The 12,690-nt window shown below is 40.1% G+C and overlaps 1 protein-coding gene across 1 annotated transcript in view; it reads right to left on the bottom strand.

Moving 5' to 3' along the window:
- Positions 1–12,690, bottom strand: part of DNAI1 (dynein axonemal intermediate chain 1) — a 149,451-nt gene that overhangs the window by 121,092 nt on the left and 15,669 nt on the right. Inside the window, exons 5-9 of the mRNA XM_052778818.1 lie at positions 11,697–11,823; positions 10,232–10,311; positions 9,223–9,381; positions 7,367–7,426; positions 5,162–5,299 (exon numbers count right to left, since the gene is read on the bottom strand). Coding sequence (XP_052634778.1) covers positions 5,162–5,299; positions 7,367–7,426; positions 9,223–9,381; positions 10,232–10,311; positions 11,697–11,823 — 564 coding nt within the window. The remainder of the gene's footprint in view (positions 1–5,161; positions 5,300–7,366; positions 7,427–9,222; positions 9,382–10,231; positions 10,312–11,696; positions 11,824–12,690) is intronic.

The raw sequence follows: 12,690 nt of genomic DNA on the forward strand, positions 1-12,690 counted from the left end.
TTATTTCAAAAATAACTGTGGCCATCCAAGAGCTTCCAAATGATAATGATGACCCTGTGAGCTGGGCTGTCTCACCAGGCATATCTCAGAAAGGGGTAATGCTATAGTGAGATAGACAAGTCAGACAGGAGATCACATGATTCACAAATGCACATTTCTCTGTTAAATATAAATTTTGTTTAGACTTTTAAGGAAACCATTCAACAACTTCTGCTTCAGAGGAGATTAGAGACTGTTCCAGTGCAGTAAGTTCCAGCTTTAACATATTCCTAACTGGTTCACATCCATCTGTATTTCTGTTGACACTATCCTCTGCCTTAGTAATTCTTCTCCCTCTCTGTTATCTACCTCAGATTCCCTCTCTACCTTTGCATTACCAGATAAATATGCTAAGATTTTTTTAGTCTCTTGTATTCAAGCTTTCTATTTCATATATTCTTTTCCATATCTATGCAGGTTTGTAATCTATCATCTTTGAAAAGAGGTGATCAAAATCATATATCCCTGTACTACTCCAGATAAGGTATCACCCCGCCTTACATAACAGAAATAGTATTTCTCTGCTATCCCTCACACAATATATTCCAGCAATGTACTTGTCTTCTCATAGCCACATTACAACTCACCAACCGATAACACTCATGTTTCTCCCTGTCATTTCAAACTGTAAGCCCTCTCACCTTATCAAAGGTTGCTTTGATACTCCAAAATGCACAGTCTTCCTCTCCACTGGTCCCTCCCAGTCTGTACTAATAACAACTTTTCTGGTATATCTAATCATTTCCTAAAGGCACTATAGCAATAGCTTTACAGAATTTCAGCTAGATTACCTTTACTATACTTTCCTTGCTAAGGGAAAACACAACTTTTCTCTTATCAAAGAAAGAGATGAGATTATATGGAAACAGCTTACCTTTGATAAACACAAGCTATTTTACTCCATTTCATATTTACTCCCAATTCTCTGTTCTTTCCCTCCTTATTCATTCTGTTGCCTCATATACTGCTAAAGGTCAGACTAATGGAACCATTTTTACTCCTCTTACATATAATATATCCTTGTTATACTCCAATTACACAGCTCCACCCCTCTTTAGATAGATTCATTAAAAATCCTTACTACCAGACTTGCGATTTCATGCCTTGTCATCTCAGGGTGAGAGGGGCTAGCCTGCATCAACTTCATTGCATTAAGCTCTTTGCATTTTGCTTCTACCTCAGATACTGTCATTTCTATGCTCACGCAACAATATGAGGAGGGTTGTACTGGGTCAGACCAAGAGTATCTCTGGGCCAGGATCCTCTCTGTAATCAGAGCCATAAGCAGATGGCTCAGGAACAGTAAGAACAGGACAAGCAGATGCAACACTTCTGCCCAGTTCTCTCTGCTTCCAACTACTTTCACCTCACAAAATTTCATATCATTGCTCTTTGGTATTCTGTGTTCTCCATGTTCTGTTTGCTGCCTTTATTGAAAACTGGAAAAGGAAAAGTTTCAAATGTGGTATCACTGCTCTCGGATGCAGCACATCCTCTTCTCTCTAGATCCATTTGAATGATGAACGTATTGAGAGTTTTCCAAGAGTCCCTCATTACACACTCCAGTCAAATACTTTCTGTCATTCCAACTTTTATTCACTCATATTCTTCTTTATATCATTCTCATCCTTCCTTCTGCTGGAATCCTTGGTTATCTCCATTCCTTTTTCTGTTGGTCGCCTCTCTCTTCTGTTTTGCCAAACCACATCTTCCTTGCTTCTTCTCCTCATTCTTTGGTGCGGTGCATGGCTTCATTCTACTTCTTTTCCCCTAGTGAGGAGCTTCTACTCCACTGTCAAGGCTCTCTTCTCTTCTCTTCTCTTCTCTTCTCTTCTCTTCTCTTCTCTTCTCTTCTCTTCTCTTCTCTTCTCTTCTCTTCTCTTCTCTTCTCTTCTCTTCTCTTCTCTTCTCTTCTCTTCTCTGCCTTTGGCCACATTCTTCCATGGATCATGTTCTTCCTCTCCCAGTCATCTGTTCTCTTGACCTCTTATTCAGTACCAGTACTGTTTTCTCTTTCTTTTCATCCATTATGTCTTCAATTCCTCGTCCGACCCCTACCATCATGTCCAGCTGTGGCTCTAGTCCTTGGATCTTCTCTTTCACAACCTCCTACCATAGCAAGAGCTTCCATCAGAGACCCACCCCTGGTAATATCCGCTCATTTTCTCATCTTCTTCCCTTTGGGTTGAATCCAGTGCTATCTCAATAGCTATCACAGTCTTTTTCTTCCTAGTACCTAGCCTGACAGAAGCAATGGTGGAAATCAATTACTGCTTCTAGCCATTGAATCCTTGATCTGGATCAGCCACATGTCCTGGCTGATGTTCCACAGTTCCCCTTCAGCAATGATCAAATGCAGTATGTCCTCAGAAAGTATTTAGCTGAAAAAGCTCTGTTTCAATTACCATGTGTGGTCCAAAGCATGCAACCTGTGAGTTGGAAGCTCCACAAACCCCACTTCTCCATTTGCTGACTTGAGACCAGACGTACAGATTCTGACGCCATCAAACTTTAATTTCCATAGACCTACACATGACCAGATGTAATGCCTGCTGTCAGTCTGATCTTAGCCTTGGATTACTTCAGGTTGCCTTTTTCTAGTTAATGACTGGAAAATTCAGCAAGTTTTTCATACACTTCTAGCTGGTCCACCAGCGTCACAGAGGGCCTCAATTTGGGACACTGGCTCTGCATAAAGAAGCTTTCCTTTCCACTTTTTCAGTGTATTGATTTTCTGGCTTCCCTGCAAGCCCCCTGGAAAGTGCTAAGAGTGAAAGGCAAAGCACCAAAGGGAAGGATCATGGCTGCCTGGATTTCAACTTTCCACCATTGTCAGTAGAGCACGCAGCAGGTTTTTTACAATATGGTTTCACTGGTAGAATTTTTATTTCAGTTTCATTATCAGCTTTTAGCAGTCCACCCTTTAAGCCCATAATTATACCATTGACTTTAGGCTTAATTCTCCAAAACATACTCAGGTGAAAGTTTTATTAGTTTTTGAAAGGACTGTGAATTTCAATGGCACAGTTCACAGGAAGAAGCCTATCAGAACATGTTCCTGGTCTGTTTATACTATAACGCTTTTGATGGCACAGTGCTGCTGGAGTAGCTAAACCAGCCAAATCCTCTACAGTTGAATCAGCCATATGGTATGAAAGTGCTAAAGCCAGTTTCAGAAGCCAGCTTCTATTACATGGATGTAACTTAGTTATGTCGATATATTGTCATGGTTTAACCCCAGCCAGCAACTAAGCACCACACAGCTGCTCACTCAGTCCTCCCGGCCCCCCCCTCAGTGGGATGGGAAAGAGAATTGAAAACAAGTAAAACTCATGGGTTGAGATAAGAACAGTTTAATAATTTATTACTGTTGTTGTTGTTGTTGATATTATTATTATTATTATTACTATTAAAAAGGATGATAACAAAAAGAGAGTGAAATATAACCCAAGAAAGACAAGTGATGCACAATGCAATTGCTCACCACTCGCTGACCAATGCTCAGCTAGTCCCTGAACAGCGATCCACCCCTCCCTGCCAACTCCCCCCAGTTTATATACTGGACATGATGTCATGGCCAGTTTGGGTCAGCTGCCCTGGCTGTGTCCCCTCCCAACTTCTTGTGCCCCTCCAGCCTTCTTACTGGCTGGGCAGTAAAATCCTTGACTTAGTATAAACACTACTTAGCAACAACTAAAAATGTCAGTGTGTTATCAACGTTATTCTCATACTAAACCCAAAACACAACACTATACCAGCTACTAGGAAGAAAATTAACTCTATCCCAGATGAAACCAGGACATATATCTACACCTGTTCTAGGGGCAAGCTAAGAATTGACTTCCATGTCTCTGTATTATAGTTCTCAGTACATTTTGCTCCAGTCATTATAGAAATATTTCGGTTTGCCTTCTAAATTGTTTAACTTAGACTAGGGGGGAAAGAACCACCCACAATTCTGTATAGATCCAGCTCTGTTAAACCCTAACAGAAAGTTCCTGAACTCCCTGAAAACATTCTGGAACATGAAGAAAATCTTTCAGGGTTGCCGTGTCATATTCTCAGTGCTGGGATCACATTCTTAAGACGGGGATACTGTCACTTTAGGGGCATGGGCTGTGGCATCCCTGCAAGGCACTCATAGGCTACTCCTGCGAGAGCAGCCTGGCTTAGGAGTCAGTATCACCCTTACAGAAAGATCACAAGACCAGCTGGGAGCTTGGCAGGAGTTATGATACCTGCTACTCTGAGAAGCCAGACTAATGGAGGCTACTACAGTTCACTAGCCCTTGCCATTCACTCTGGTACTCCATAGGACTCAGAGTGGCTGACCTCCTCTTGGAATGATCACATCAGCATGACTAAGGTATCACCATGCTGTGTAATTACTGACACTGGCGTAACACTTTCAAACACTGGAGAGAGACAATTCTGTCACTTTCCAACTAAAGGAATAAACGATGCATCAAAGATCCCCCAGCAAATTGTCAAGCCTCCCAGAATCATTATTCAATTTTAAGTATGTAGGCTTTGATTTCAATTAACTATTATTAACTTTTATATAAATTATGTTATATACCATTCATATGTATATAACTAGAACATATATAAATTATAATTGTACATCATTAAAATAAAAAATAGAGAAATGTGTTTTGCTAGAGTGCTTTAGTAACATTTTGAAAGAATCCTAAATTTCTTTGCCTTTCAGATTGCAACATTGTACCAAAAACCTCTGCACCACTTAGAATTTTTTGAAAAGTCACACAGTCTTTCTACTTACTTCATTCTTTTATCCCTCACATGCTAATCAAAAAAGAGACATAAACATGGTAATGCACAAAAAAGAAAGCCAAAAATCTCACCTGGAAATCAGGTTTGAAGACAAGATTATGGCTACACACTGTTTTGTATTCCCATAAAAAGCACAGCAAAATGGAAATCCTGTTTTGGAAATACCGTTCCTAGCAAAAACTAATTTTTGCATTTCTTCAGGTTGTTACTTGTCAGCTGAGGCAACTAGCTACACAGCCAGCATGACTTCCTAAATTTCACCTGACTTGTATGATGGATGCATCCACCACCACTCTGAGCAGGCTTCTTCCAGCATTTTGAAACATACCTGTGACTCCAGAGAGGTTAACTTTCTTCCCTTCTTCTTCTCCTCTTCTCTCTTTGCTATCTGAGCTTTTGATTTTTCTTTCTCTTTTGACCTTTCAATTTTCTGAAGCTCCTCCACATAGGCATCATAGATCTCCCACTGAGAAACGGACAGAGGCAGGATTTATCAGGACCTGATTATACTCCAGAAAACAGCCATCTATCTACACCATCACAAAAATATGATAGTCCTCACAACAGTAACACTGCCACCGGAATCACCTGAAGACAGCTAGCTTGTTGCACAAAAAGTAAAGCATAGAAGCCCAGGATTTTTAAAGCTTGATGGGGCATGTCTTCCTTTTTAAGAACACATTATTGCATTCTTAACGATTTCCTTCCCCCAACATTCTTCTTGGTGCTTTGACTCCATATCTTTTTTGTAGGATTTACTGTTTGGCTAATTTACCAGTGTTTAATAGGAAACATGCATTAAACATCTGTTTTATGACATTTCTCATGTGGTGTTTGTTAGAAAATTAAATTTTAGCTGCTTAACACAATTTATATCTTGGACTCCAACTCTGCAGCATATGATCAAATGGAAACTGAGAGCAGTTTTACATCTTCTGCTATGCCACATGCCATGACTGTCTTTCTTGGGTAGATCCAAAAGTAATTTTTCTACTTAAGAATTATTCATTAGTATTGGAGTGCTAGTACTGTATCTGAAGCAGGTACATTACTTTCAGGACAAAATAAAAGCCAATCTAATTCTGACACATCAGCTTAGGAGAGGGAGTATGATTCAAACACAAAATATAGACTAGAACACTGGAATAAAGAAAGGTAGCAGAAATCTGTAGCAAAAAACCTGGACTGTGTTGTAAATTTGCAGGTGGAAATGAGATGGAAAGATTTTCCAAGCATCAGGGAAAGCACAAAGAAGATGTGATAAGAAGAGTAGAAGCAGCAAAACAGAAAACTGAAATAGGAAATCATGAGCATAAGGAAGAATAAGAAGGAAGAAGAGTTGAGGAAAAAAAGAGCTTACATTAAAAATATTATTTTATATCCACTCAAATTTTCAACAGAATAAAATGAAAACATTTCATGCAAAATTTTGGCAACTGCCTGATTATCTTAAATAGCTCTGTTCTCTCTAATTCTCAGGTCATCTCACTGTCAGAAGAATTGAAAGGAAACTCCAGCTGGAAGGAAGGAAGATCTCAGGCCAATTACTCTGTAATTTCAAGTTCAGGAATAGACTAGGTTACAGTTTTTCCTGTGTAAAATGTCATGCAAAATTTTTTTTTTTTACATTTTTGAGAGATGGAGGAAATACTATAGGCACATTCCCACTACATAAAACAGAGCTAAGCCTATTGCAACAGGCTTAGAGTGGGCCTTCCACATTCCTTATGCTGTAGTTCTCACTGCGTTCAGCTTCAGGCTTTAGAAACCTGCTTTCGCATACAGCTAAACTTAGACAAAGTAAAAAACACAGTGTTGCACATATCAAATTCTTAACAACACTCCCCAAAACTCCATGAAACCTTGTGAATTCCCAGCTGTACGAAATCTTCAGAGGTCTCCACTCTTTAAACACAGTGGTCAAAGTGGAGCTAGCATGCAGATGTGTCCTAAGTGCTTTTTTGTTATTTTCTTCCCGCATTTTGAGAACCCATTGAATCTGCCTCTGAGGGGATTGGCTGATGGAGGTGTCCTGCAGCTGACCAGGTACTGAATACTGGATCACAGCTCCTCCTAAATAACCAGGTCACCCACCACACAGTGATGGAAGGTCTTCAGCAACAGGACAGTCCCCACCCCAAAGAGAGACCTGTGCCCAGAGGAGTCAGTGCCTGCAAGCTGCAGCTTCTCTTGCTGAGTCCAGAACCATTCTCACACTGTGTTTTCCTCATTTCCAGTCATTTAAGACTCTCTAAAGCAGACTGGCCAGAGTGGCTGGCAAGCAATAGATCAATTAAAAGCAGCTAACCAAGACACTTGACCTTAGAAATATAAACCATTAGCAAGTTCACCCATTAAAGTAGAAAAGAGGGTCACACTAGTTTGCTCTCAGATTTAAACCAGAGATCAAAGCCACATTACGGGAGTTCATTCCACTGCAAGGAACACAAACATAGCAATTTGATTTTTTCTTTCTCATATCTCAGTTTCCTAAATATACTCTAAAAAAACTTTAAAAGTAAAAAGGATATACCTGGTAAGCAGTGGCTGAGAAATTTTTACAAGGTATAGGCTCCGATTGACATGCTCTTTCCTGAATAAAGAAAAAGCATAAATAAGTGTCATCTTTGCATTAAAACTCTTTGCAGCGACATAGTCCAGCTGTGGAAACAGCCTTCTCATAGCAGGTAGTTAGAATAAAATTGATCTAAGATTAATTCAACATCCAAATGACTCCTAGAGCACTGCACAAACATTATCGGTGATCATGCAACTACAGATAGATTTTCTTCTGGACAAAAGAACCTTCTGATTTTTGCTGGCATACTTAAAATATTTAATTTCAGTATTTCATTTTGAAGGAGTTGAAATGGTTTGTTTCACCTCTACCATTTGAAACATTCTGCTACCGATTATGGTATTAGTTATGGTATCCTACCAAATCTGAAAAGTTTTGACCTATATATTAAAAAACCACTTGGGTACAGCAGTCAAAACAAAAGAGTTGAACAGAATAATAACCTATAAACAATTCATTTGATGTTACTGAAATAATATTTTTGTCACCCTTACATCAACATTCTGAAATAAATAAATTCATTTCTGTGAAACTTTCATTTCATGGAACAGCTTTTTCATTCAAAAAACTGTTGTGTCAGGACATTTTTAAGAAGCTGCTTGTAGCATTTCACTGACCTCTGAAATGAAGCAGTCTCAGTCGTGGGAACTGCACATCCTGTGCAGCACACAGCAGTAGTTCTCAACTATTTAAGGTCTATATTCTGCTATCAAAGGCAGATTCACACAGAGGCACACATGCCTCCCCCAGTAAAATCAATGGGGAGAGAATATGCAGATCTGGGTACAGAGAAATAACAAATTCTGTGGCCTCTGCAGGGATTTTTGAAAGATGCAGAATCTTCGCTCAGACACTGCAGTAAGCACCCCACTGTTGGAAAAACTCTCCTGAGATTCTGCATCTCTACTAGTGGGCAGAGATGGTATACCTTCTAGGAGATAGTACCTCCAGCAACACAGTAACTCTTAGATCTCTCCAAGCCCATCAGATGTAAAGGCATCTCACTTTAGGTGTAACGGCTGCAAGGCAGGCAGGCTCTCTGGATGAGCTATATATACTCTGATACTAGGGCAGCAAGGAAAACAAGAGAATTTTCTGAAACTTGTTTCTCTGATTCAGAAAGCTTCTTTTTGAGCACTCAGCTGGGGGCCAACATCACCAGCATTGCTCAGTCAGAAGACCCTGTGAAGACACACTCACTGGGAATAGCTGCAGGCTCAGGGAAAAGCTTAGGGAAGGAACATAAGGTCTTAGGTCTGTACTGACTGGAAAGTGCATGCACAGAGTGGGAGGGAGATGTACCATGTAGAAGCAGTAAAGATTTGTCATACTTACATGGGTCTGCTACTGCAGTACCTGTGCTTAATACAAGCATAAATACCTTTATGCTCTTAATATAGGGGCAGGCACTTATATTGCTGTTCCATGGGTAAGAATTGAAGTATAAGGCCATAGAGGAACTCTGTGGCAAAAGGAAATTGAATTCATGGATTCCAAGCCCTCAGCTACTACCCTAACCCTTGCTCTATACTTTTTCAGGTGAGAAAATAGACATGAAAAATGTCATATCCAAGTAGAGGTTTAAGGATTTACAGTAGCACCAAAACTTCTTGTAGGATGTCCAAGAGTCCATGAGGCAAGAATTTTTCTGTCTCCATTTTCATTACCCCAAATGCTGTACCATAGTAAAACACTGTTTTTTTCTCCTAATAGTATCTACAGAGATCATAGGATATGACACAAACGCAGATGATCCACATGCCCTCCCAAAGGAAACATCCTCCAAGTCACTGAAGGAAATGGCAGCATACCCGCATAGGGTTGTTGAGCGTCCCTGAAGCTCTCTCAATGAAGTTGAACTGGTTTGCAAGCTTCTGCTCCTTCACTCTTGGGGGAGGAGGCTCTTCTGCCTCTGCTGCCTCAGCTACTTCTGCTGTTCCTGACTCCTCTGTCTCTTCCTCTCCAGCAGCCTGCAAGAAAATAGAACAGTGACTCCACCCAGAGAGAACCAGACATCTCTTTCCTTCTTCAGAAGCACTTCTTCTTGGACACTTGGATTTCTGCTACCTAGTGAAGGAGACTGTAATTGAAGATTCAATATTTAGGATGGAAATTAGATTTCCAGCAATCAGAGCAAGGACTTTCTGGAATGGTATCTAAACAGGAATATGGAAAACCAGGAAGTAAAGTTACTTTAAAACAAAGCTTGACATGAGTGAGATGATAATATAGCACAACTGACTTTGATGAAAGGAACTCAGGGATCAGAAGACTGTGTTAAGAGTCCTACTACCCTGTGTTTTCATTTCCTTGCTAGGCAGTGAGCTTTATCTGAAACTTGTCTGAACTAGATTCCAGGGTCTGACACTGTGTGGATAAGAACAAACTTCTCTCAGCATACTCCTTTCCTGATCAGCCAACTGCCTTTAAATCAGGCCACTGCTTATTTCATGTAGTTATGCCTGCTGCTTTCACCCCTCCACATTTTGTTTTTCACCATTTTCTCTTTCAGGAGTGGACATGCTGTCCAGGAAGATTCCAGACCCCAGCAAATTACACTGTGTCTTGATATAATATCTGGATAAAGATAGATCTGGTGTGAGAGACCTCATCCCCCTACATAGCTTCTCCAAACCGAAAAACGGTAGGAGGACCCCAGCTGTGCAGTAGAATCTGCAGGATCTCACCTACAGCAAAGACATCTCAGGCATAAAAGAATCAATCCCAGAAGCTTCTCAGCAAGCCATTTTTATAATAAAGGAATTTCAAATCTAATATTAAAAATAAAATGGATGCTCTCAGCTGCCTATGGACAATTACCTGAGTATCTCCTGTGCTTTCTTCATCTTTAATCTCTGCCTCTTCAGATGTTACTGCAGAAGTCTCAACAGAAGCCTTTTCTGGTAATAGAAAGGGTAAGTGAGTAAGCCTAGGATAATAGGACATAGTATCCCATATTCTGCAGATCTGTCTGTCTTCTGAAGCATTAATATACAGATGCATCCTTTTCTGATGCTATCTCATTAGACAACACAGTAACTAATCCCCAATTTGGACAGTGATTGTTTGCTCAAAGCCACAAAAGCAGCCAATTACTAGAATGAAACTGCAGTAATTCTGGCTGGACTGAAATAAAAAATCTGATTTCAACTCAAATCAAACTTCTGAAAACCATTTCTGATCTGAGTAGCTTTGTTTCTGGGTATCCCTTCAGCTCTGGACCCTTCTGCCCTCCAGAAATGGCTGCAATTATGTACAACCATGAATAATGTTTTCAAGACACATAGGAGCTATAACATGGTTTGTTCTTGTTCATATGGATAAAAATGAATATAATAGTCTTGTTAGAGAATCATGGATGTCTACATTCCAATCACAGCCTTGAGTGTGTAGTCATGCTAGCACCAAGCTGCTTGAAACTAGCTGGTTAGGAATCTACGAAAAGCACTGCCAACAACAACAATCCATGCTTTCATGGCATTGAAGATCCCATTCAGCACTTTCTCCTACTTCAAATCACCATGCACATTTTGTTAAGTGTGAAATAAAAGAAGCACTGACCCTCAGAAGCTGCAAGTAAGAACTATTCTCAGGAGCTTATCCAGTGTTATTGTGCCTGGCACTCACCACCTTGAAAGGACACTCTTTGTGATACAACTTCTTTCACAAACAGCGGATATATGAGAAAATCACTAGGCAGTACATCTCTCCCTGCTGAAAATTCAAACCTAGAACTCTTTACTAACAACAGAGCTTTTCAGCCTCTGATTAAGGTGTCTTTTTGACTGAAAACCTTAAGAATGGTGGTAGTAACTCAGATCAAAGGTCCAGCTAGCTCGATATCTTGTATCTCACATTGTCCAGAAGTACGTGTGCTGGTAAGAGTGTAAGAATTGGTGAAGTATATGATTGTTTCCTGAACGATCACCCAGCCTCCAAACATTTCTGCTTTAATACTTTAAATCATGGCTGAAACTTTGAAAGCAGGCTAAGAAGTTTAGACATGAATGTCCAATTGATGGTAGTGGAAGATGTTTAAAAGACACTAAACAGCTCTGAAAATTTCAGTGTTAGTGTTCACACGGCTCAAAAAGTGTGCACCGTTTTCTACACTGTGGCAAATATCTGGCTGATTGTTTTTTCTCTTTTTGTTTCCTGAAAAGGATGCAAGCCAAAATAGGAGGTGTTCAACTCTATGGTTATGAAGCATGATCATTGCCTCATGTTGAGTAAGTGGTACCAGTGCCTAGCTGAAAATGATCGTGGTTTCAGATAATAAACATACCCACTGCAGTACTTAATCTGATCTTCTGCCGTCTGCCTTCATCTGAATCTTTCAGTATCATGTTTCCATTCAAGGAGAAGTGAATGGCCATTTGATCCACATAGCTTATTGGCTTGTATGCTCGCTTCTACAAAGAGGAAAAAACCAACAAAATCAGCATGGAAAAAAAGAATGTTTAAACCATGTAGCCTAAATTGCTAAAGCTAAGAAGATCCATACTGATAAATATAGGTTTGTTATTGGCATATTTACACCGAATTTCTTCTAGCAGGTATTTATATCTCAGGACACTGAGAGCCATAAATTAAAAATACAATGAAAAGAAGCAAGAACAGGAAACCTGTAGTTCTCCAACACTACCACAGCAAGTGAGTTTAAATATAGTTCTAGCGGACCTCTACTACACAGCACTCCCTAAGAGACTCTCAGCTCCTGTTGTGCTGAGATCCCTGAATGAGTTATACCTACACAAGACCAGCAGCATACATAGAGAGCAGCTCTGATCTGGAGACAGTACAGGCTCTTAGCACCATGCCCAGGTTATAAGCACTGTACTAATTCTGTTACTTGATGCTAGCTTGATTGGCACTTGCTTGTGGACCACCATACAGTGCAGGCATGCACCTAGGCTCAAACTGTGTATTTAAATTTTGAGCTGCACCTAAAACCAGTCAGAAGCCACAGCAGACCACAGATGCTTCAATAGTTTCTTCTTAGAAACATGACTGCTTTCTGTACCAATGACAGCATAGCATCGAGCCCACTTCAGTAACTGTGGAGGATTTGAAGATATGGATCATTAATCCCCTGTTTCTATCCCATAAATATGGAAAACATCAATTCCAAATAGAAGAGAAAGTGAACTTATTTGCTTCCACAAGACTGATTTCCTTTCTCTGGTGATCTTATGTAATGGTCAAACTAGTTACAGCAGCACAGACATGAGACAGGCTTGGGAATATTTCACATGGTTGTCTGTTCCCTGCCTAAGATT

Source organism: Harpia harpyja, chromosome Z (assembly GCF_026419915.1).
Source record: "Harpia harpyja isolate bHarHar1 chromosome Z, bHarHar1 primary haplotype, whole genome shotgun sequence".
Classification (NCBI taxonomy): domain Eukaryota; kingdom Metazoa; phylum Chordata; class Aves; order Accipitriformes; family Accipitridae; genus Harpia; species Harpia harpyja.